This window comes from Equus caballus, chromosome 17 (assembly GCF_041296265.1).
Source record: "Equus caballus isolate H_3958 breed thoroughbred chromosome 17, TB-T2T, whole genome shotgun sequence".
Lineage (NCBI taxonomy): Eukaryota > Metazoa > Chordata > Mammalia > Perissodactyla > Equidae > Equus > Equus caballus.
This window is the reverse complement of record NC_091700.1, coordinates 38,687,403-38,711,365: the sequence shown is the minus strand read 5'-3', so window position 1 is coordinate 38,711,365 and position 23,963 is coordinate 38,687,403. Positions and strand designations below refer to the sequence as shown.

The window sequence follows — 23,963 nt, the reverse complement described above, 5'->3', positions numbered from 1 at the left end:
GAATTTGGTGAAGAGTGCAGGCTGTCCAAAAATCAATAATATTTGTGCAATGCTGAATATTAGCATGATACTGTGAAGGTGACAGACTCAAAGTGCATTTTGCAAGTGTCTTATTTTGTAGATGAAGAAAAAGATAAATAGAGAAAAGATTACCCAAGCCAGTTTTGAGGTGACAAGTCTTGATTTTGGATAATATAACCAGATAACGTTTTCTGAGAGGACTGTAGAGAAAAAGAAAAAGAAAAAGAATCATTGTAAACGCATGGTCTTCACGCAGGTCAGAAAATCTTTTAATCATCATTTGGTCATCGTTGACCTTCCTACTTGTTTCTTTCCTACCAGATAACAACCAGGGACTAGGCCCTGACACTGTGTGTTCATTGTTCTTGTGTATTCTCTTTCTATCTATATCTCTGTGTTAGCTCTTACTTGGATGCACCTCCCCATCCCGACACACTCAGATCCCTCTCACGTTTCCCAAATTGATTCCAGAGTGCATGAAGGAGAAACAAAATGGTGAAGAAGGAAGGAGGTGTAATCATGAATGCTATGTCTCCCTTGTTCCCTTCATTCTCTTTCCAGTGGATACACACAGGGACACACAGACACGCACACACGCACATACAGAACCCGGAAACTGTGTCAGAGGTTCCAGTGCTGGACCCTGAAACGGATGCTTTTGTTTCTGTCGTGTTTCCTCGTGACTTTACTTTTTGTGTGCTGCAATTCTGTTGGGAAAAAGAACCTGATTATCTTCCAAAATGTCTGACTCTATTTTTTGTACATGGTTTTTACTCTATGGCAGGGTTATGGATTCTTCCCGAATGTCGTCTGGCAACAGTGACAAGATGGGGTGAGTTGACATGAGTGATCTGAGTGGTGAAAGGTATGGGGGGCATCGATGGCAACAACAGGTTTCCATAAGAGACTATAAGCTTCTGTAGGTAACTTTCTTTCCTGTTGGGCCTAGGTGGCCAAAGGAAGGAGGAGTCAGAAGAGGGAGACTTCTTACTCACGGTTTGTTTGTGAGCCTTAGAAAGTAGTAGCCAAAGCTTTGAGGAAACTCTCAGAATGCCTGTGTGTAAGACTCTGCTAGAGTGGGCCAGGAGAGGAGAGAATCCTATTTGGAGCAAGGAGACGGTAGCAGTGGAGAGGGAGCAGTGGAGCTCTCAGCAGAAGAGAATGGAGCTAAACAGACCTCGGCTCCTTTCGTCAGCCTCCAGAGCTCTGCCACCATCTAAAGCTGGTGTCCCGAATGCCAAGCCACCGTCATACTGGAGGGAGCCCGTGCCTCAGACCTGCAGTCATCTGAACCCTGTATGAGGAACAGAAAAGACATACATGATACATGAAGGGTCAGGATGTGGTGGAGGGTGTTGAGGATCAGGAAATTAGGAGGAGCTGGGGAAATGTGTACCTACAACCTGGAGTTGAATTTTGAGCTAAATTCAACCTCGATGCAATTACACGTGAGAGTAAGGTTCAGTAGTGAAGAATTGTATTTCAATATCTTCATTCATTAGGCTTTTTGACCGGCCGAAGATCTTCGTTACAACTATAGAAAGCCCTATTTCTAGGGAAGATTAAAATACTAGTTTCCAAATAACTAACATCCACATAAGTTTTTAGGGTTCAACCAGTTTACCACTTGAAGACTACTTGTAACTAATTGCAAACAAGAGTGTAACTCTATGAAGTCACTAGGAGTCTGATCATATATGCTTTTAATTCTTTAGAAATGACCCCGATGAACTGACAGAAGTAGTCTGTGATGGAACCACCAACAAAAGGTGACGTATATACTCAGAGAGAGAGAGAGAGAGAGAGAATGAGTGAAATGCAGACGCGGCATTATCCATGGGAATGCGGAGTATTCTGGACAATGATTCTAAGATCTTTTCTAAAATTTCGGATCCACTGAGCTAAGTCATGTTTATCATATTCTTAGATGTTAGTCATGTTTATCATATTCTTAGATTCACAGAATCCTTGTTCAAATAAGTGGGTCACATCACTGTCCCATGTAGGAAATCTCAAATGACAGGTTGTTGCATTTCTTGGTGTTTACGTTAACATAGAACAACTCTCCAGGCTCCGTGATGATTTGTTATGAGGACCAAATAAGTGTTAAACACTTAGGACGATGTCTGGCACGTAATAAATACCATTTAAGTGCTTATTAGATGGAACAAAAATTTTCCGTGTACTTAGTCATGTCATCTGAACACAGCGATAATTTTCATTTTTCCTGTCCAGTCCTTATACCTCTCACTTCTTTTTCTGACGTCATTGAGCAGTGTTGGAAGGCATATGGCTCTTGGGAGGAAATAAAAGGAGGTCAGGACTGGAGAACAGGATTGAGGGGAGAGAGGTGCGCCACAAGGATGAGGGCTGGCAGGGCCAGGTTTTGAAGGGCATTGTAGGCTCTGCTGAATGGTTTTGGCTCAATCCTAGTAGCACTGGCAAGGCAATGAGGGGTCATGCTTGAGGCTCTGCAAACAATACAAACTCCAATCGTGAACCGTAGACCTACCAAATGTAGCTTTCTAGAGAGGTAGGCTCTTCTAGAGATGCACTCCTAGACTGTGCATTCCCAGGTATGTGGACATCTTTAGGGGTGATGTCTGGGATGAGGAGAGGGTATGTTGTCTCTGCCGCTATATGGGCTTTTAAGGGCTGGAGAGTCTGTGCAGCTCGATGTTCCCTCTCCCACGTGAATGCTGAGAAGAGTGAGAGCTGACCACAAAACAGGGAGCCGACTCCAGACAGAGTTTGGAGAGACACAGTGAAGATAGCCCTTTGAGTCTTTAGTCAGGAGGTTGACAGAGCAAATCAAGACATAGACTCAATAAGGGGCATTGTTCTAAATGCACTTTCAAGTTTCCTTGGGAGAATAGGTTGAAAGTAGGATGAGTTGAGACAGAAAATTTTTGGTTTTGCAACGTCAGCTTTTTTGTACTATCTCCTTTTTTCCCCAATCTCATTTTCACCAGAACAAGCACCAGGAGAGCTATTTTTGAAACACTTTTTCCATTGTAAGAATTCGAAACTTATGCAGATTTCTAAATTGTGGTAAATGCATGTAACCTAAAATAGATCATCTTCAGCATTTTTAAGTGTGCCATTCTGTAGCGTTAGGTACCTTCATATTGTTGTGCAGCCAACCTGCAGAACTCTTCTCGTCTTGCAAAACTGAAACTCTGTACACATTAAACTACTCTCCCCGTTGCCCCTTTCCCAAGCTCTTGGCAACCACCATTCTACCTTCTGTCTCTGTGAGTTTGACTACTCTAGGTATGTCATGTCAGTGGAATCATGCAAAATTTGTCTTCTTGTGACTAGTTATTTCATTTAGCACAATGCCCTCAAAGTCAATCCATGTTGCAGCGTGTGTCCGAATTTCATTTCTTTTTAAGACTGAACAATATTCCAACACATACAGAAATTTCTCGCAAATGGTTCCAAAAGCTCCAGTATACCCTTTACTTACTTTTCCAATTGTTAACATTTTGTCACATTTCCTTTGTTACTCCCATCATATGGATATGTAGGTATATAGACATAAATCTATCTATCTATCTATCTATCTATAGATATATAGAAAGAGAGAGAGAGAAAGAAAATACGTTTAGATATAGATATACACATAGAAAGAGCTCTCTCTCTCAATATACCTGTATCTAGACCTGATTTTAATGTGAGTTGAGGCAGAAGATGTTTGATAGACACACACGTGACACACACCTTCCTACACACTTAGGCTCTATTCCTGAATCATTAGAGAGAAAATGCAGACCACATACCCTTTACTCCTGAATATTTCAGTTTTATTTTTCTACCTTCAGGGACACCTAACCACAGCACAGTGATCAAAATCAGAAAATTTTCACTTCCGTAACCATAATACGATTACCAGAATTGGAAAATGAAAGCCATAATAGAATATTATCTGATTTATGGTTTACATTGCGACTCACTCTTGGTGTCATACATTCTATGGGTTTGGATAAAAGTAGAATGACATGAATCTGTCATTAGAGTTTCATAACGATGGAGTATTTTCACTGCCCTAAAAATCCTTTGTGCTCCGCCTATTCATCCTTCTCCCCGCCAACTCCTGGCAACCACCGATCTCTTCCTGTCGCCCCAATTTTGCCACGTCCAGAATGTCATATAGTTGGCCTCATACAGTATGCAACCTTTTCAGATTGGCTTCTTTCACAAAGTAACATGCATGTAAGGTTTCTTTTCACAGCTTGATAGCTCGATGCTTTTTAGCGCTGAATAATATGCCGTTGACTAGATGTACCACGGTTTGTTTATCCGTTCATCTGGTGCAGGACATCTTGGTTGCTTCCGCTTTTTGGCGATTACGAGTAAAGCTGCTATCAACATTTGTGTGCAGGTTTTCATCTGCGTGTAAGTTTTGAACTCCTTTGGGTAAATACTAAGGAGCGTATGTTAAGCTGGATCGTACGTTAAGGGTTATGCTTGGTTTTGTAAGAAACCCCTAAACTGCCTTCCAGAGTGGCTGTTCCGTTTTGCCTTGCCACCCATACTGAATGAGTGTCTCCAATGCTCCACATGCTTGTCAGCAATTGCTGTTGTTAGTGTTCCATATTTTGACTATTCTAACAGGTGTGTAGTGGTATCTCATTGTTGTTCAATTTGCATTTCCCTGGAGCCATATGATGTGGAGCATCGTCTCATACTCTTAGTTGCCATTTTTATGTCTTCTTTGGCCAGATGTCTGTTAAGTTGTTTGCCCCATTTTTTAATCTGGTTGTGTGTGTTCTTGTTGTTTAGTTTTAAGATTTCTTTGCGTATTTGTATATTTGTTATTCCTTTATCAACTGTGCCTTTTGCAAATATTTTCTGCCAGTCTGTGGCTTGTGATTTTATCCTCTTGACATTGTGTCTTGTGGAGCAGCAGTTTAAAATGTTAATGAAATCCAGCTTATCAGTTATTCCTTTCATGATCTTGATTTTGCTGTCACATCTAGAAAGTCATGTTTCTAAAGAGGTCATCTCGGTTTTCTTCCGTGTTACTGTCTTCTAGGAATTCTAGAGTTTTGCTTTTGACATGTGGGTCTATAATGCATTTTGATTTCCGTTTTGTAAAGGTGTAAAGGGCCATGTGCACGTTCACTGTCTCGCACGTGGATGTCCAGTTCTTCCAGCACCATTCGTTGATAAGACTGTCTTTGCTCCATTGTATGGTCTGTGCTCCTTTGTCAAAGAACGGTGGAGTATGTTAACGGGCATCTATTTCTAGGCTCTCTGTTCTGCTCCTTTGGTCCATTTGTCTGTTCTTTCACCAGTACCACACTGTCTTGATTGCTGTAGCTTTATAGTGAATTTTGACATTGGCTCATGTCAGTCCTTCAACTTTTTTCTTCTTTGATATTATGTTGACTTTTAAAAAGCTGTTGCAGTTGCGATACGGTCAGAGAAAATCTATATGATATTGCTCCCGTGCACGTTTTTAATGCTTTGTTTATGTCCAAATATGTTGTCTGTTTTCATAAATGTCACTTGTGTGCTCTCAAACAAGATGTGTTCTGTTTGCTCTAGAGAGAGATCGTGTCAGTCTGTTCTTATTTTCTTTGCTCTTTTTGGAAGCTTTTAGAATTTTCTCTTCATTTCCATGGATCCTTTACAGATAATTTTTTACTTCCTTCTTTAACTTTGTGAAATTTATCTTCATTAGTTTTTGAATATTACCTCTTCTCTGTTTTCTTTTTTTTTCATCTTAGTTGTCTTGGATTTCATTTATTTCAGATGTTAGATGTCTTTTTTTACCCACCATATCACACTGCTGTTCTTTTAAATATTCTCTCACTTTATTGTTTTATTCTGTTTCCTGGGAGAGTTTCTCAATGTCATTTTCCATGTCTAAATAATTTGCTGTTCTCATGTATCCACACTGCTATTTATCCCATGACTTAAGTCTTTAACAATCGTCCTTTTACACCTATTTCCTCATGAGGTTTTCCTTATGCTTTCTCATTGTCACTTCGTGCTACTAACATCTTCCCTTGTATCTTTAAGTGTATTTGTCATGCTTATGTTCCAGTATGTTCCAGTAGTTCTACTTCAAATGGTCTATGTTGCTCACTTTGTTGTATTTCTTTTTCAGTCGTTGTACTCCTCAGGTATGTAATTGTTTTGACTTGTGAGCTTTCATTCCTTGTGGCTGTTGGCTACTCTGTCTGGCATCTTGTATTAGAGAAGGGCTAACGTTTTGCTTGGGACCATCTCAGTCTGTGGCTGTTATCTCAGAATAATTATTAATAGTGTGTCCTTTTCACTCTCAGAAGTGTCCTCTCTTGGGTGCTGTATTATATAGTCACCTTTGTTGAGACCTAGGACCTAAGGTGTGTTTTTCTAAGTAAGTTTAATATGAGGGCAGGTGATGGCCCCAGGCGCAGACAGTCTCAGAAACCGTGAAACACTGTGACCACTCAACTCCTGTGGTCAGGATCTGTCACCTTTGAGCTCTTGGGGAAAGCGGCATTTGAGGAGGCATTTGAGGTTGTCACCTGGGGCTTGGGAGACGGAGGAGGTGGAGGAGTGAAGGATCAAGGATTGTTCAGCCCTTCCCTGCTTTCATCAGCTAACCTAATGCTACTCTAATTTTATCCTAGCTACATCTGGGTGGTTGCTACTTGTTTCTGCTGAGAAAGGAAAGTGATCGCTTCCAAGCAACTCAGGGGAGAGGCAAGAACGGTCCTTAAAATTTTCCCTCACACTGAGCCCCTCAAGGCTGCCACCCACTGCCCCTAACCCCAGGCTACCCACCAATTAAGAGACAGCCTTCAGGCCTCTGTCATTTCCCAGGGTTGTCACTCTTGTTATTTCTGGGAATGCATAGTTCCTTAGACTTCTGAAGTTTTGGGAGGAGGATGCAACATGCCGTACCATTTGGCGTCTTGATAGGAACCCATGATTTCTCTGGAAATTATCAGGGTGTGTTACTTTGATGAGAACCTTTAAGTGTATTTGAACTTTAAGATATACGTACTAATGTATATTGTTGCCAGATACAGAGTTAATGAAATTTGAAAGAATTTGGTGAAGAGTGCAGGCTGTCCAAAAATCAATAATATTTGTGCAATGCTGAATATTAGCATGATACTGTGAAGGTGACAGACTCAAAGTGCATTTTGCAAGTGTCTTATTTTGTAGATGAAGAAAAAGATAAATAGAGAAAAGATTACCCAAGCCAGTTTTGAGGTGAAAAGTCTTGATTTTGGATAATATAACCAGATAACGTTTTCTGAGAGGACTGTAGAGATAAAGAAAAAGAAAAAGAATCATTGTAAACGCATGGTCTTCACGCAGGTCAGAAAATCTTTTAATCATCATTTGGTCATCGTTGACCTTCCTACTTGTTTCTTTCCTACCAGATAACAACCAGGGACTAGGCCCTGACACTGTGTGTTCATTGTTCTTGTGTATTCTCTTTCTATCTATATCTCTGTGTTAGCTCTTACTTGGATGCACCTCCCCATCCCGACACACTCAGATCCCTCTCACGTTTCCCAAATTGATTCCAGAGTGCATGAAGGAGAAACAAAATGGTGAAGAAGGAAGGAGGTGTAATCATGAATGCTATGTCTCCCTTGTTCCCTTCATTCTCTTTCCAGTGGATACACACAGGGACACACAGACACGCACACACGCACATACAGAACCCGGAAACTGTGTCAGAGGTTCCAGTGCTGGACCCTGAAACGGATGCTTTTGTTTCTGTCGTGTTTCCTCGTGACTTTACTTTTTGTGTGCTGCAATTCTGTTGGGAAAAAGAACCTGATTATCTTCCAAAATGTCTGACTCTATTTTTTGTACATGGTTTTTACTCTATGGCAGGGTTATGGATTCTTCCCGAATGTCGTCTGGCAACAGTGACAAGATGGGGTGAGTTGACATGAGTGATCTGAGTGGTGAAAGGTATGGGGGGCATCGATGGCAACAACAGGTTTCCATAAGAGACTATAAGCTTCTGTAGGTAACTTTCTTTCCTGTTGGGCCTAGGTGGCCAAAGGAAGGAGGAGTCAGAAGAGGGAGACTTCTTACTCACGGTTTGTTTGTGAGCCTTAGAAAGTAGTAGCCAAAGCTTTGAGGAAACTCTCAGAATGCCTGTGTGTAAGACTCTGCTAGAGTGGGCCAGGAGAGGAGAGAATCCTATTTGGAGCAAGGAGACGGTAGCAGTGGAGAGGGAGCAGTGGAGCTCTCAGCAGAAGAGAATGGAGCTAAACAGACCTCGGCTCCTTTCGTCAGCCTCCAGAGCTCTGCCACCATCTAAAGCTGGTGTCCCGAATGCCAAGCCACCGTCATACTGGAGGGAGCCCGTGCCTCAGACCTGCAGTCATCTGAACCCTGTATGAGGAACAGAAAAGACATACATGATACATGAAGGGTCAGGATGTGGTGGAGGGTGTTGAGGATCAGGAAATTAGGAGGAGCTGGGGAAATGTGTACCTACAACCTGGAGTTGAATTTTGAGCTAAATTCAACCTCGATGCAATTACACGTGAGAGTAAGGTTCAGTAGTGAAGAATTGTATTTCAATATCTTCATTCATTAGGCTTTTTGACCGGCCGAAGATCTTCGTTACAACTATAGAAAGCCCTATTTCTAGGGAAGATTAAAATACTAGTTTCCAAATAACTAACATCCACATAAGTTTTTAGGGTTCAACCAGTTTACCACTTGAAGACTACTTGTAACTAATTGCAAACAAGAGTGTAACTCTATGAAGTCACTAGGAGTCTGATCATATATGCTTTTAATTCTTTAGAAATGACCCCGATGAACTGACAGAAGTAGTCTGTGATGGAACCACCAACAAAAGGTGACGTATATACTCAGAGAGAGAGAGAGAGAGAGAGAGAGAATGAGTGAAATGCAGACGCGGCATTATCCATGGGAATGCGGAGTATTCTGGACAATGATTCTAAGATCTTTTCTAAAATTTCGGATCCACTGAGCTAAGTCATGTTTATCATATTCTTAGATGTTAGTCATGTTTATCATATTCTTAGATTCACAGAATCCTTGTTCAAATAAGTGGGTCACATCACTGTCCCATGTAGGAAATCTCAAATGACAGGTTGTTGCATTTCTTGGTGTTTACGTTAACATAGAACAACTCTCCAGGCTCCGTGATGATTTGTTATGAGGACCAAATAAGTGTTAAACACTTAGGACGATGTCTGGCACGTAATAAATACCATTTAAGTGCTTATTAGATGGAACAAAAATTTTCCGGGTACTTAGTCATGTCATCTGAACACAGCGATAATTTTCATTTTTCCTGTCCAGTCCTTATACCTCTCACTTCTTTTTCTGACGTCATTGAGCAGTGTTGGAAGGCATATGGCTCTTGGGAGGAAATAAAAGGAGGTCAGGACTGGAGAACAGGATTGAGGGGAGAGAGGTGCTCCACAAGGATGAGGGCTGGCAGGGCCAGATTTTGAAGGGCATTGTAGGCTCTGCTGAATGGTTTTGGCTCAATCCTAGTAGCACTGGCAAGGCAATGAGGGGTCATGCTTGAGGCTCTGCAAACAATACAAACTCCAATCATGAACCGTAGACGTACCAACTGTAGCTTTCTAGAGAGGTAGGCTCTTCTAGAGATGCACTCCTAGACTGTGCATTCCCAGGTATGTGGACATCTTTAGGGGTGATGTCTGGGATGAGGAGAGGGTATGTTGTCTCTGCCGCTATATGGGCTTTTAAGGGCTGGAGAGTCTGTGCAGCTCGATGTTCCCTCTCCCACGTGAATGCTGAGAAGAGTGAGAGCTGACCACAAAACAGGGAGCCGACTCCAGACAGAGTTTGGAGAGACACAGTGAAGATAGCCCTTTGAGTCTTTAGTCAGGAGGTTGACAGAGCAAATCAAGACATAGACTCAATAAGGGGCATTGTTCTAAATGCACTTTCAAGTTTCCTTGGGAGAATAGGTTGAAAGTAGGATGAGTTGAGACAGAAAATTTTTGGTTTTGCAACGTCAGCTTTTTTGTACTATCTCCTTTTTTCCCCAATCTCATTTTCACCAGAACAAGCACCAGGAGAGCTATTTTTGAAACACTTTTTCCATTGTAAGAATTCGAAACTTATGCAGATTTCTAAATTGTGGTAAATGCATGTAACCTAAAATAGATCATCTTCAGCATTTTTAAGTGTGCCATTCTGTAGCGTTAGGTACCTTCATATTGTTGTGCAGCCAACCTGCAGAACTCTTCTCGTCTTGCAAAACTGAAACTCTGTACACATTAAACTACTCTCCCCGTTGCCCCTTTCCCAAGCTCTTGGCAACCACCATTCTACCTTCTGTCTCTGTGAGTTTGACTACTCTAGGTATGTCATGTCAGTGGAATCATGCAAAATTTGTCTTCTTGTGACTAGTTATTTCATTTAGCACAATGCCCTCAAAGTCAATCCATGTTGCAGCGTGTGTCCGAATTTCATTTCTTTTTAAGACTGAACAATATTCCAACACATACAGAAATTTCTCGCAAATGGTTCCAAAAGCTCCAGTATACCCTTTACTTACTTTTCCAATTGTTAACATTTTGTCACATTTCCTTTGTTACTCCCATCATATGGATATGTAGGTATATAGACATAAATCTATCTATCTATCTATCTATCTATAGATATATAGAAAGAGAGAGAGAGAAAGAAAATACGTTTAGATATAGATATACACATAGAAAGAGCTCTCTCTCTCAATATACCTGTATCTAGACCTGATTTTAATGTGAGTTGAGGCAGAAGATGTTTGATAGACACACACGTGACACACACCTTCCTACACACTTAGGCTCTATTCCTGAATCATTAGAGAGAAAATGCAGACCACATACCCTTTACTCCTGAATATTTCAGTTTTATTTTTCTACCTTCAGGGACACCTAACCACAGCACAGTGATCAAAATCAGAAAATTTTCACTTCCGTAACCATAATACGATTACCAGAATTGGAAAATGAAAGCCATAATAGAATATTATCTGATTTATGGTTTACATTGCGACTCACTCTTGGTGTCATACATTCTATGGGTTTGGATAAAAGTAGAATGACATGAATCCGTCATTAGAGTTTCATAACGATGGAGTATTTTCACTGCCCTAAAAATCCTTTGTGCTCCGCCTATTCATCCTTCTCCCCGCCAACTCCTGGCAACCACCGATCTCTTCCTGTCGCCCCAATTTTGCCACGTCCAGAATGTCATATAGTTGGCCTCATACAGTATGCAACCTTTTCAGATTGGCTTCTTTCACAAAGTAACATGCATGTAAGGTTTCTTTTCACAGCTTGATAGCTCGATGCTTTTTAGCGCTGAATAATATGCCGTTGACTAGATGTACCACGGTTTGTTTATCCGTTCATCTGGTGCAGGACATCTTGGTTGCTTCCGCTTTTTGGCGATTACGAGTAAAGCTGCTATCAACATTTGTGTGCAGGTTTTCATCTGCGTGTAAGTTTTGAACTCCTTTGGGTAAATACTAAGGAGCGTATGTTAAGCTGGATCGTACGTTAAGGGTTATGCTTGGTTTTGTAAGAAACCCCTAAACTGCCTTCCAGAGTGGCTGTTCCGTTTTGCCTTGCCACCCATACTGAATGAGTGTCTCCAATGCTCCACATGCTTGTCAGCAATTGCTGTTGTTAGTGTTCCATATTTTGACTATTCTAACAGGTGTGTAGTGGTATCTCATTGTTGTTCAATTTGCATTTCCCTGGAGCCATATGATGTGGAGCATCGTCTCATACTCTTAGTTGCCATTTTTATGTCTTCTTTGGCCAGATGTCTGTTAAGTTGTTTGCCCCATTTTTTAATCTGGTTGTGTGTGTTCTTGTTGTTTAGTTTTAAGATTTCTTTGCGTATTTGTATATTTGTTATTCCTTTATCAACTGTGCCTTTTGCAAATATTTTCTCCCAGTCTGTGGCTTGTGATTTTATCCTCTTGACATTGTGTCTTGTGGAGCAGCAGTTTAAAATGTTAATGAAATCCAGCTTATCAGTTATTCCTTTCATGATCTTGATTTTGCTGTCACATCTAGAAAGTCATGTTTCTAAAGAGGTCATCTCGGTTTTCTTCCGTGTTACTGTCTTCTAGGAATTCTAGAGTTTTGCTTTTGACATGTGGGTCTATAATGCATTTTGATTTCCGTTTTGTAAAGGTGTAAAGGGCCATGTGCACGTTCACTGTCTCGCACGTGGATGTCCAGTTCTTCCAGCACCATTCGTTGATAAGACTGTCTTTGCTCCATTGTATGGTCTGTGCTCCTTTGTCAAAGAACGGTGGAGTATGTTAACGGGCATCTATTTCTAGGCTCTCTGTTCTGCTCCTTTGGTCCATTTGTCTGTTCTTTCACCAGTACCACACTGTCTTGATTGCTGTAGCTTTATAGTGAATTTTGACATTGGCTCATGTCAGTCCTTCAACTTTTTTCTTCTTTGATATTATGTTGACTTTTAAAAAGCTGTTGCAGTTGCGATACGGTCAGAGAAAATCTATATGATATTGCTCCCGTGCACGTTTTTAATGCTTTGTTTATGTCCAAATATGTTGTCTGTTTTCATAAATGTCACTTGTGTGCTCTCAAACAAGATGTGTTCTGTTTGCTCTAGAGAGAGATCGTGTCAGTCTGTTCTTATTTTCTTTGCTCTTTTTGGAAGCTTTTAGAATTTTCTCTTCATTTCCATGGATCCTTTACAGATAATTTTTTACTTCCTTCTTTAACTTTGTGAAATTTATCTTCATTAGTTTTTGAATATTACCTCTTCTCTGTTTTCTTTTTTTTTCATCTTAGTTGTCTTGGATTTCATTTATTTCAGATGTTAGATGTCTTTTTTTACCCACCATATCACACTGCTGTTCTTTTAAATATTCTCTCACTTTATTGTTTTATTCTGTTTCCTGGGAGAGTTTCTCAATGTCATTTTCCATGTCTAAATAATTTGCTGTTCTCATGTATCCACACTGCTATTTATCCCATGACTTAAGTCTTTAACAATCGTCCTTTTACACCTATTTCCTCATGAGGTTTTCCTTATGCTTTCTCATTGTCACTTCGTGCTACTAACATCTTCCCTTGTATCTTTAAGTGTATTTGTCATGCTTATGTTCCAGTATGTTCCAGTAGTTCTACTTCAAATGGTCTATGTTGCTCACTTTGTTGTATTTCTTTTTCAGTCGTTGTACTCCTCAGGTATGTAATTGTTTTGACTTGTGAGCTTTCATTCCTTGTGGCTGTTGGCTACTCTGTCTGGCATCTTGTATTAGAGAAGGGCTAACGTTTTGCTTGGGACCATCTCAGTCTGTGGCTGTTATCTCAGAATAATTATTAATAGTGTGTCCTTTTCACTCTCAGAAGTGTCCTCTCTTGGGTGCTGTATTATATAGTCACCTTTGTTGAGACCTAGGACCTAAGGTGTGTTTTTCTAAGTAAGTTTAATATGAGGGCAGGTGATGGCCCCAGGCGCAGACAGTCTCAGAAACCGTGAAACACTGTGACCACTCAACTCCTGTGGTCAGGATCTGTCACCTTTGAGCTCTTGGGGAAAGCGGCATTTGAGGAGGCATTTGAGGTTGTCACCTGGGGCTTGGGAGACGGAGGAGGTGGAGGAGTGAAGGATCAAGGATTGTTCAGCCCTTCCCTGCTTTCATCAGCTAACCTAATGCTACTCTAATTTTATCCTAGCTACATCTGGGTGGTTGCTACTTGTTTCTGCTGAGAAAGGAAAGTGATCGCTTCCAAGCAACTCAGGGGAGAGGCAAGAACGGTCCTTAAAATTTTCCCTCACACTGAGCCCCTCAAGGCTGCCACCCACTGCCCCTAACCCCAGGCTACCCACCAATTAAGAGACAGCCTTCAGGCCTCTGTCATTTCCCAGGGTTGTCACTCTTGTTATTTCTGGGAATGCATAGTTCCTTAGACTTCTGAAGTTTTGGGAGGAGGATGCAACATGCCGTACCATTTGGCGTCTTGATAGGAACCCATGATTTCTCTGGAAATTATCAGGGTGTGTTACTTTGATGAGAACCTTTAAGTGTATTTGAACTTTAAGATATACGTACTAATGTATATTGTTGCCAGATACAGAGTTAATGAAATTTGAAAGAATTTGGTGAAGAGTGCAGGCTGTCCAAAAATCAATAATATTTGTGCAATGCTGAATATTAGCATGATACTGTGAAGGTGACAGACTCAAAGTGCATTTTGCAAGTGTCTTATTTTGTAGATGAAGAAAAAGATAAATAGAGAAAAGATTACCCAAGCCAGTTTTGAGGTGACAAGTCTTGATTTTGGATAATATAACCAGATAACGTTTTCTGAGAGGACTGTAGAGAAAAAGAAAAAGAAAAAGAATCATTGTAAACGCATGGTCTTCACGCAGGTCAGAAAATCTTTTAATCATCATTTGGTCATCGTTGACCTTCCTACTTGTTTCTTTCCTACCAGATAACAACCAGGGACTAGGCCCTGACACTGTGTGTTCATTGTTCTTGTGTATTCTCTTTCTATCTATATCTCTGTGTTAGCTCTTACTTGGATGCACCTCCCCATCCCGACACACTCAGATCCCTCTCACGTTTCCCAAATTGATTCCAGAGTGCATGAAGGAGAAACAAAATGGTGAAGAAGGAAGGAGGTGTAATCATGAATGCTATGTCTCCCTTGTTCCCTTCATTCTCTTTCCAGTGGATACACACAGGGACACACAGACACGCACACACGCACATACAGAACCCGGAAACTGTGTCAGAGGTTCCAGTGCTGGACCCTGAAACGGATGCTTTTGTTTCTGTCGTGTTTCCTCGTGACTTTACTTTTTGTGTGCTGCAATTCTGTTGGGAAAAAGAACCTGATTATCTTCCAAAATGTCTGACTCTATTTTTTGTACATGGTTTTTACTCTATGGCAGGGTTATGGATTCTTCCCGAATGTCGTCTGGCAACAGTGACAAGATGGGGTGAGTTGACATGAGTGATCTGAGTGGTGAAAGGTATGGGGGGCATCGATGGCAACAACAGGTTTCCATAAGAGACTATAAGCTTCTGTAGGTAACTTTCTTTCCTGTTGGGCCTAGGTGGCCAAAGGAAGGAGGAGTCAGAAGAGGGAGACTTCTTACTCACGGTTTGTTTGTGAGCCTTAGAAAGTAGTAGCCAAAGCTTTGAGGAAACTCTCAGAATGCCTGTGTGTAAGACTCTGCTAGAGTGGGCCAGGAGAGGAGAGAATCCTATTTGGAGCAAGGAGACGGTAGCAGTGGAGAGGGAGCAGTGGAGCTCTCAGCAGAAGAGAATGGAGCTAAACAGACCTCGGCTCCTTTCGTCAGCCTCCAGAGCTCTGCCACCATCTAAAGCTGGTGTCCCGAATGCCAAGCCACCGTCATACTGGAGGGAGCCCGTGCCTCAGACCTGCAGTCATCTGAACCCTGTATGAGGAACAGAAAAGACATACATGATACATGAAGGGTCAGGATGTGGTGGAGGGTGTTGAGGATCAGGAAATTAGGAGGAGCTGGGGAAATGTGTACCTACAACCTGGAGTTGAATTTTGAGCTAAATTCAACCTCGATGCAATTACACGTGAGAGTAAGGTTCAGTAGTGAAGAATTGTATTTCAATATCTTCATTCATTAGGCTTTTTGACCGGCCGAAGATCTTCGTTACAACTATAGAAAGCCCTATTTCTAGGGAAGATTAAAATACTAGTTTCCAAATAACTAACATCCACATAAGTTTTTAGGGTTCAACCAGTTTACCACTTGAAGACTACTTGTAACTAATTGCAAACAAGAGTGTAACTCTATGAAGTCACTAGGAGTCTGATCATATATGCTTTTAATTCTTTAGAAATGACCCCGATGAACTGACAGAAGTAATCTGTGATGGAACCACCAACAAAAGGTGACGTATATACTCAGAGAGAGAGAGAGAGAGAGAGAGAGAATGAGTGAAATGCAGACGCGGCATTATCCATGGGAATGCGGAGTATTCTGGACAATGATTCTAAGATCTTTTCTAAAATTTCGGATCCACTGAGCTAAGTCATGTTTATCATATTCTTAGATTCACAGAATCCTTCTTCAAATAAGTTGGTCACATCACTGTCCCATGTAGGAAATCTCAAATGACAGGTTGTTGCATTTCTTGGTGTTTACGTTAACATAGAACAACTCTCCAGGCTCCGTGATGATTTGTTATGAGGACCAAATAAGTGTTAAACACTTAGGACGATGTCTGGCACGTAATAAATACCATTTAAGTGCTTATTAGATGGAACAAAAATTTTCCGGGTACTTAGTCATGTCATCTGAACACAGCGATAATTTTCATTTTTCCTGTCCAGTCCTTATACCTCTCACTTCTTTTTCTGACGTCATTGAGCAGTGTTGGAAGGCATATGGCTCTTGGGAGGAAATAAAAGGAGGTCAGGACTGGAGAACAGGATTGAGGGGAGAGAGGTGCGCCACAAGGATGAGGGCTGGCAGGGCCAGGTTTTGAAGGGCATTGTAGGCTCTGCTGAATGGTTTTGGCTCAATCCTAGTAGCACTGGCAAGGCAATGAGGGGTCATGCTTGAGGCTCTACAAACAATACAAACTCCAATCGTGAACCGTAGACCTACCAAATGTAGCTTTCTAGAGAGGTAGGCTCTTCTAGAGATGCACTCCTAGACTGTGCATTCCCAGGTATGTGGACATCTTTAGGGGTGATGTCTGGGATGAGGAGAGGGTATGTTGTCTCTGCCGCTATATGGGCTTTTAAGGGCTGGAGAGTCTGTGCAGCTCGATGTTCCCTCTCCCACGTGAATGCTGAGAAGAGTGAGAGCTGACCACAAAACAGGGAGCCGACTCCAGACAGAGTGTGGAGAGACCCAGTGAAGATAGCCCTTTGAGTCTTTAGTCAGGAGGTTGACAGAGCAAATCAAGACATAGACTCAATAAGGGGCATTGTTCTAAATGCACTTTCAAGTTTCCTTGGGAGAATAGGTTGAATGTAGGATGAGTTGAGACAGAAAATTTTTGGTTTTGCAACGTCAGCTTTTTTGTACTATCTCCTTTTTTCCCCAATCTCATTTTCACCAGAACAAGCACCAGGAGAGCTATTTTTGAAACACTTTTTCCATTGTAAGAATTCGAAACTTACGCAGATTTCTAAATTGTGGTAAATGCATGTAACCTAAAATAGATCATCTTCAGCATTTTTAAGTGTGCCATTCTGTAGCGTTAGGTACCTTCATATTGTTGTGCAGCCAACCTGCAGAACTCTTCTCGTCTTGCAAAACTGAAACTCTGTACACATTAAACTACTCTCCCCGTTGCCCCTTTCCCAAGCTCTTGGCAACCACCATTCTACCTTCTGTCTCTGTGAGTTTGACTACTCTAGGTATGTCATGTCAGTGGAATCATGCAAAATTTGTCTTCTTGTGACTAGTTATTTCATTTAGCACAATGCCCTCAAAGTCAATCCATGTTGCAGCGTGTGTCCGAATTTCATTTCTTTTTAAGACTGAACAATATTCCAACACATACAGAAATTTCTCGCAAATGGTTCCAAAAGCTCCAGTATACCCTTTACTTACTTTTCCAATTGTTAACATTTTGTCACATTTCCTTTGTTACTCCCATCATATGGGTATGTAGGTATATAGACATAAATCTATCTATCTATCTATTTATCGATCTATAGATATATATAGAAAGAGAGAGAGAGAAAGAAAATACGTTTAGATATAGATATACACATAGAAAGAGCTCTCTCTCTCAATATACCTGTATCTAGACCTGATTTTAATGTGAGTTGAGGCAGAAGATGTTTGATAGACACACACGTGACACACACCTTCCTACACACTTAGGCTCTATTCCTGAATCATTAGAGAGAAAATGCAGACCACATACCCTTTACTCCTGAATATTTCAGTTTTATTTTTCTACCTTCAGGGACACCTAACCACAGCACAGTGATCAAAATCAGAAAATTTTCACTTCCGTAACCATAATACGATTACCAGAATTGGAAAATGAAAGCCATAATAGAATATTATCTGATTTATGGTTTACATTGCGACTCACTCTTGGTGTCATACATTCTATGGGTTTGGATAAAAGTAGAATGACATGAATCTGTCATTAGAGTTTCATAACGATGGAGTATTTTCACTGCCCTAAAAATCCTTTGTGCTCCGCCTATTCATCCTTCTCCCCGCCAACTCCTGGCAACCACCGATCTCTTCCTGTCGCCCCAATTTTGCCACGTCCAGAATGTCATATAGTTGGCCTCATACAGTATGCAACCTTTTCAGATTGGCTTCTTTCACAAAGTAACATGCATGTAAGGTTTCTTTTCACAGCTTGATAGCTCGTTGCTTTTTAGCGCTGAATAATATGCCGTTGACTAGATGTACCACGGTTTGTTTATCCGTTCATCTGGTGCAGGACATCTTGGTTGCTTCCGCTTTTTGGCGATTACGAGTAAAGCTGCTATCAACATTTGTGTGCAGGTTTTCATCTGCGTGTAAGTTTTGAACTCCTTTGGGTAAATACCAAGGAGCGTATGTTAAGCTGGATCGTACGTTAAGGGTTATGCTTGGTTTTGTAAGAAACCCCTAAACTGCCTTCCAGAGTGGCTGTTCCGTTTTGCCTTGCCACCCATACTGAATGAGTGTCTCCATTGCTCCACATGCTTGTCAGCAATTGCTGTTGTTAGTGTTCCATAGTTTTGACTATTCTAACAGGTGTGTAGTGGTATCTCATTGTTGTTCAATTTGCATTTCCCTGGAGCCATATGATGTGGAGCATCGTCTCGTACTCTTAGTTGCCATTTTTATGTCTTCTTTGGCCAGATGTCTGTTAAGTTGTTTGCCCCATTTTTTAATCTGGTTGTGCGTGTTCTTGTTGTTTAGTTTTAAGATTTCTTTGCGTATCTGTATATTTGTTATTCCTTTATCAACTGTGCCTTTTGCAAATATTTTCTCCCAGTCTGTGGCTTGTGATTTTATCCTCTTGACATTGTGTCTTGTGGAGCAGCAGTTTAAAATGTTAATGAAGTCCAGCTTATCGGTTATTCCTTTCATGATCTTGATTTTGCTGTCACATCTAGAAAGTCATGTTTCTAAAGAGGTCATCTCGGTTTTCTTCCGTGTTATTGTCTTCTAGGAATTCTAGAGTTTTGCTTTTGACATGTGGGTCTATAATGCATTTTGATTTCCGTTTTGTAAAGGTGTAAAGGTCCATGTGCACGTTCATTGTCTCGCACGTGGATGTCCAGTTCTTCCAGCACCATTCGTTGATAAGACTGTCTTTGCTCCATTGTATGGTCTGTGCTCCTTTGTCAAAGAACGGTGGAGTATGTTAACGGGCATCTATTTCTAGGCTCTCTGTTCTGCTCCTTTGGTCCATTTGTCTGTTCTTTCACCAGTACCACACTGTCTTGATTGCTGTAGCTTTATAGTGAATTTTGACATTGGCTCATGTCAGTCCTTCAACTTTTTTCTTCTTTGGTATTATGTTGACTTTTAAAAAGCTATTGCAGTTGCGATACGGTCAGAGAAAATCTATATGATATTGCTCCCGTGCACGTTATTAATGCTTTGTTTATGTCCAAATATGTTGTCTGTTTTCATAAATGTCACTTGTGTGCTCTCAAACAAGATGTGTTCTGTTTGCTCTGGAGAGAGATCGTGTCAGTCTGTTCTTATTTTCTTTGCTCTTTTTGGAAGCTTTTAGAATTTTCTCTTCATTTCCATGGATCCTTTACAGATAATTTTTTACTTCCTTCTTTAACTTTGTGAAATTTATCTTCATTAGTTTTTGAATATTTCGTCTTCTCTGTTTTCTTTTTTTTTCATCTTAGATGTCTTGGATTTCATTTATTTCAGATGTTAGATGTCTTTTTTTACCCACCATATCACACTGCTGTTCTTTCAAATATTCTCTCACTTTATTGTTTTATTCTGTTTTCTGGGAGAGTTTCTCAATGTCATTTTCCATGTCTAAATAATTTGCTGTTCTCATGTATCCACACTGCTATTTATCCCATGACTTAAGTCTTTAACAATCGTCCTTTTACACCTATTTCCTCATGAGGTTTTCCTTATGCTTTCTCATTGTCACTTCGTGCTACTAACATCTTCCCTTGTATCTTTAAGTGTATTTGTCATGCTTATGTTCCAGTATGTTCCAGTAGTTCTACTTCAAATGGTCTATGTTGCTCACTTTGTTGTATTTCTTTTTCAGTCGTTGTACTCCTCAGGTATGTAATTGTTTTGACTTGTGAGCTTTCATTCCTTGTGGCTGTTGGCTACTCTGTCTGGCATCTTGTATTAGAGAAGGGCTAACGTTTTGCTTGGGACCATCTCAGTCTGTGGCTGTTATCTCAGAATAATTATTAATAGTGTGTCCTTTTCACTCTCAGAAGTGTCCTCTCTTGGGTGCTGTATTATATAGTCACCTTTGTTGAGACCTAGGACCTAAGGTGTGTTTTTCTAAGTAAGTTTAATATGAGGGCAGGTGATGGCCCCAGGCGCAGACAGTCTCAGAAACCGTGAAACACTGTGACCACTCAACTCCTGTGGTCAGGATCTGTCACCTTTGAGCTCTTGGGGAAAGCGGCATTTGAGGAGGCATTTGAGGTTGTCACCTGGGGCTTGGGAGACGGAGGAGGTGGAGGAGTGAAGGATCAAGGATTGTTCAGCCCTTCCCTGCTTTCATCAGCTAACCTAATGCTACTCTAATTTTATCCTAGCTACATCTGGGTGGTTGCTACTTGTTTCTGCTGAGAAAGGAAAGTGATCGCTTCCAAGCAACTCAGGGGAGAGGCAAGAACGGTCCTTAAAATTTTCCCTCACACTGAGCCCCTCAAGGCTGCCACCCACTGCCCCTAACCCCAGGCTACCCACCAATTAAGAGACAGCCTTCAGGCCTCTGTCATTTCCCAGGGTTGTCACTCTTGTTATTTCTGGGAATGCATAGTTCCTTAGACTTCTGAAGTTTTGGGAGGAGGATGCAACATGCCGTACCATTTGGCGTCTTGATAGGAACCCATGATTTCTCTGGAAATTATCAGGGTGTGTTACTTTGATGAGAACCTTTAAGTGTATTTGAACTTTAAGATATACGTACTAATGTATATTGTTGCCAGATACAGAGTTAATGAAATTTGAAAGAATTTGGTGAAGAGTGCAGGCTGTCCAAAAATCAATAATATTTGTGCAATGCTGAATATTAGCATGATACTGTGAAGGTGACAGACTCAAAGTGCATTTTGCAAGTGTCTTATTTTGTAGATGAAGAAAAAGATAAATAGAGAAAAGATTACCCAAGCCAGTTTTGAGGTGACAAGTCTTGATTTTGGATAATATAACCAGATAACGTTTTCTGAGAGGACTGTAGAGAAAAAGAAAAAGAAAAAGAATCATTGTAAACGCATGGTCTTCACGCAGGTCAGAAAATCTTTTAATCATCATTTGGTCATCGTTGACCTTCCTACTTGTTTCTTTCCTACCAGATAACAACCAGGGACTAGGCCCTGACACTGTGTGTTCATTGTTCTTGTGTATTCTCTTTCTATCTATATCTCTGTGTTAGCTCTTACTTGGATGCACCTCCCCATCCCGACACACTCAGATCCCTCTCACGTTTCCCAAATTGATTCCAGAGTGCATGAAGGAGAAACAAAATGGTGAAGAAGGAAGGAGGTGTAATCATGAATGCTATGTCTCCCTTGTTCCCTTCATTCTCTTTCCAGTGGATACACACAGGGACACACAGACACGCACACACGCACATACAGAACCCGGAAACTGTGTCAGAGGTTCCAGTGCTGGACCCTGAAACGGATGCTTTTGTTTCTGTCGTGTTTCCTCGTGACTTTACTTTTTGTGTGCTGCAATTCTGTTGGGAAAAAGAACCTGATTATCTTCCAAAATGTCTGACTCTATTTTTTGTACATGGTTTTTACTCTATGGCAGGGTTATGGATTCTTCCCGAATGTCGTCTGGCAACAGTGACAAGATGGGGTGAGTTGACATGAGTGATCTGAGTGGTGAAAGGTATGGGGGGCATCGATGGCAACAACAGGTTTCCATAAGAGACTATAAGCTTCTGTAGGTAACTTTCTTTCCTGTTGGGCCTAGGTGGCCAAAGGAAGGAGGAGTCAGAAGAGGGAGACTTCTTACTCACGGTTTGTTTGTGAGCCTTAGAAAGTAGTAGCCAAAGCTTTGAGGAAACTCTCAGAATGCCTGTGTGTAAGACTCTGCTAGAGTGGGCCAGGAGAGGAGAGAATCCTATTTGGAGCAAGGAGACGGTAGCAGTGGAGAGGGAGCAGTGGAGCTCTCAGCAGAAGAGAATGGAGCTAAACAGACCTCGGCTCCTTTCGTCAGCCTCCAGAGCTCTGCCACCATCTAAAGCTGGTGTCCCGAATGCCAAGCCACCGTCATACTGGAGGGAGCCCGTGCCTCAGACCTGCAGTCATCTGAACCCTGTATGAGGAACAGAAAAGACATACATGATACATGAAGGGTCAGGATGTGGTGGAGGGTGTTGAGGATCAGGAAATTAGGAGGAGCTGGGGAAATGTGTACCTACAACCTGGAGTTGAATTTTGAGCTAAATTCAACCTCGATGCAATTACACGTGAGAGTAAGGTTCAGTAGTGAAGAATTGTATTTCAATATCTTCATTCATTAGGCTTTTTGACCAGCCGAAGATCTTCGTTACAACTATAGAAAGCCCTATTTCTAGGGAAGATTAAAATACTAGTTTCCAAATAACTAACATCCACATAAGTTTTTAGGGTTCAACCAGTTTACCACTTGAAGACTACTTGTAACTAATTGCAAACAAGAGTGTAACTCTATGAAGTCACTAGGAGTCTGATCATATATGCTTTTAATTCTTTAGAAATGACCCCGATGAACTGACAGAAGTAATCTGTGATGGAACCACCAACAAAAGGTGACGTATATACTCAGAGAGAGAGAGAGAGAGAGAGAGAGAATGAGTGAAATGCAGACGCGGCATTATCCATGGGAATGCGGAGTATTCTGGACAATGATTCTAAGATCTTTTCTAAAATTTCGGATCCACTGAGCTAAGTCATGTTTATCATATTCTTAGATTCACAGAATCCTTCTTCAAATAAGTTGGTCACATCACTGTCCCATGTAGGAAATCTCAAATGACAGGTTGTTGCATTTCTTGGTGTTTACGTTAACATAGAACAACTCTCCAGGCTCCGTGATGATTTGTTATGAGGACCAAATAAGTGTTAAACACTTAGGACGATGTCTGGCACGTAATAAATACCATTTAAGTGCTTATTAGATGGAACAAAAATTTTCCGGGTACTTAGTCATGTCATCTGAACACAGCGATAATTTTCATTTTTCCTGTCCAGTCCTTATACCTCTCACTTCTTTTTCTGACGTCATTGAGCAGTGTTGGAAGGCATATGGCTCTTGGGAGGAAATAAAAGGAGGTCAGGACTGGAGAACAGGATTGAGGGGAGAGAGGTGCGCCACAAGGATGAGGGCTGGCAGGGCCAGGTTTTGAAGGGCATTGTAGGCTCTGCTGAATGGTTTTGGCTCAATCCTAGTAGCACTGGCAAGGCAATGAGGGGTCATGCTTGAGGCTCTACAAACAATACAAACTCCAATCGTGAACCGTAGACCTACCAAATGTAGCTTTCTAGAGAGGTAGGCTCTTCTAGAGATGCACTCCTAGACTGTGCATTCCCAGGTATGTGGACATCTTTAGGGGTGATGTCTGGGATGAGGAGAGGGTATGTTGTCTCTGCCGCTATATGGGCTTTTAAGGGCTGGAGAGTCTGTGCAGCTCGATGTTCCCTCTCCCACGTGAATGCTGAGAAGAGTGAGAGCTGACCACAAAACAGGGAGCCGACTCCAGACAGAGTGTGGAGAGACCCAGTGAAGATAGCCCT

General features: G+C 41.3%; 2 protein-coding genes across 4 annotated transcripts in view; one reads left to right on the top strand and one right to left on the bottom strand.

Moving 5' to 3' along the window:
* LOC138918379 (mitochondrial ornithine transporter 1-like) overlaps positions 1–23,963 on the bottom strand; it is a 159,502-nt gene that overhangs the window by 27,042 nt on the left and 108,497 nt on the right. Inside the window, exon 4 of one of the 2 annotated variants that reach the window (XM_070239642.1) lies at positions 22,387–22,503. The exons of the other annotated variant lie outside the window; for it this stretch is intronic. Within the exon in view, the coding sequence (XP_070095743.1) occupies positions 22,493–22,503 (11 nt within the window). The 3' untranslated portion in view covers positions 22,387–22,492. Of the gene's footprint in view, positions 1–22,386; positions 22,504–23,963 lie in introns of those variants that run through there. 2 annotated transcript variants of the gene reach the window in all.
* LOC138918369 (phosphatidylinositol 3,4,5-trisphosphate 3-phosphatase TPTE2-like) overlaps positions 1–23,963 on the top strand; it is a 444,167-nt gene that overhangs the window by 321,731 nt on the left and 98,473 nt on the right. For both annotated transcript variants that reach the window (XR_011427698.1, XM_070239621.1), the window contains 8 exons: positions 806–853; positions 1,737–1,790; positions 7,873–7,920; positions 8,804–8,857; positions 14,944–14,991; positions 15,875–15,928; positions 21,994–22,041; positions 22,925–22,978. Coding sequence is in view for 1 of the 2 variants with exons in the window: in XM_070239621.1 (XP_070095722.1) it covers positions 806–853; positions 1,737–1,790; positions 7,873–7,920; positions 8,804–8,857; positions 14,944–14,991; positions 15,875–15,928; positions 21,994–22,041; positions 22,925–22,978 (408 nt within the window). In the remaining variant the exon portion in view is untranslated. The remainder of the gene's footprint in view (positions 1–805; positions 854–1,736; positions 1,791–7,872; positions 7,921–8,803; positions 8,858–14,943; positions 14,992–15,874; positions 15,929–21,993; positions 22,042–22,924; positions 22,979–23,963) is intronic.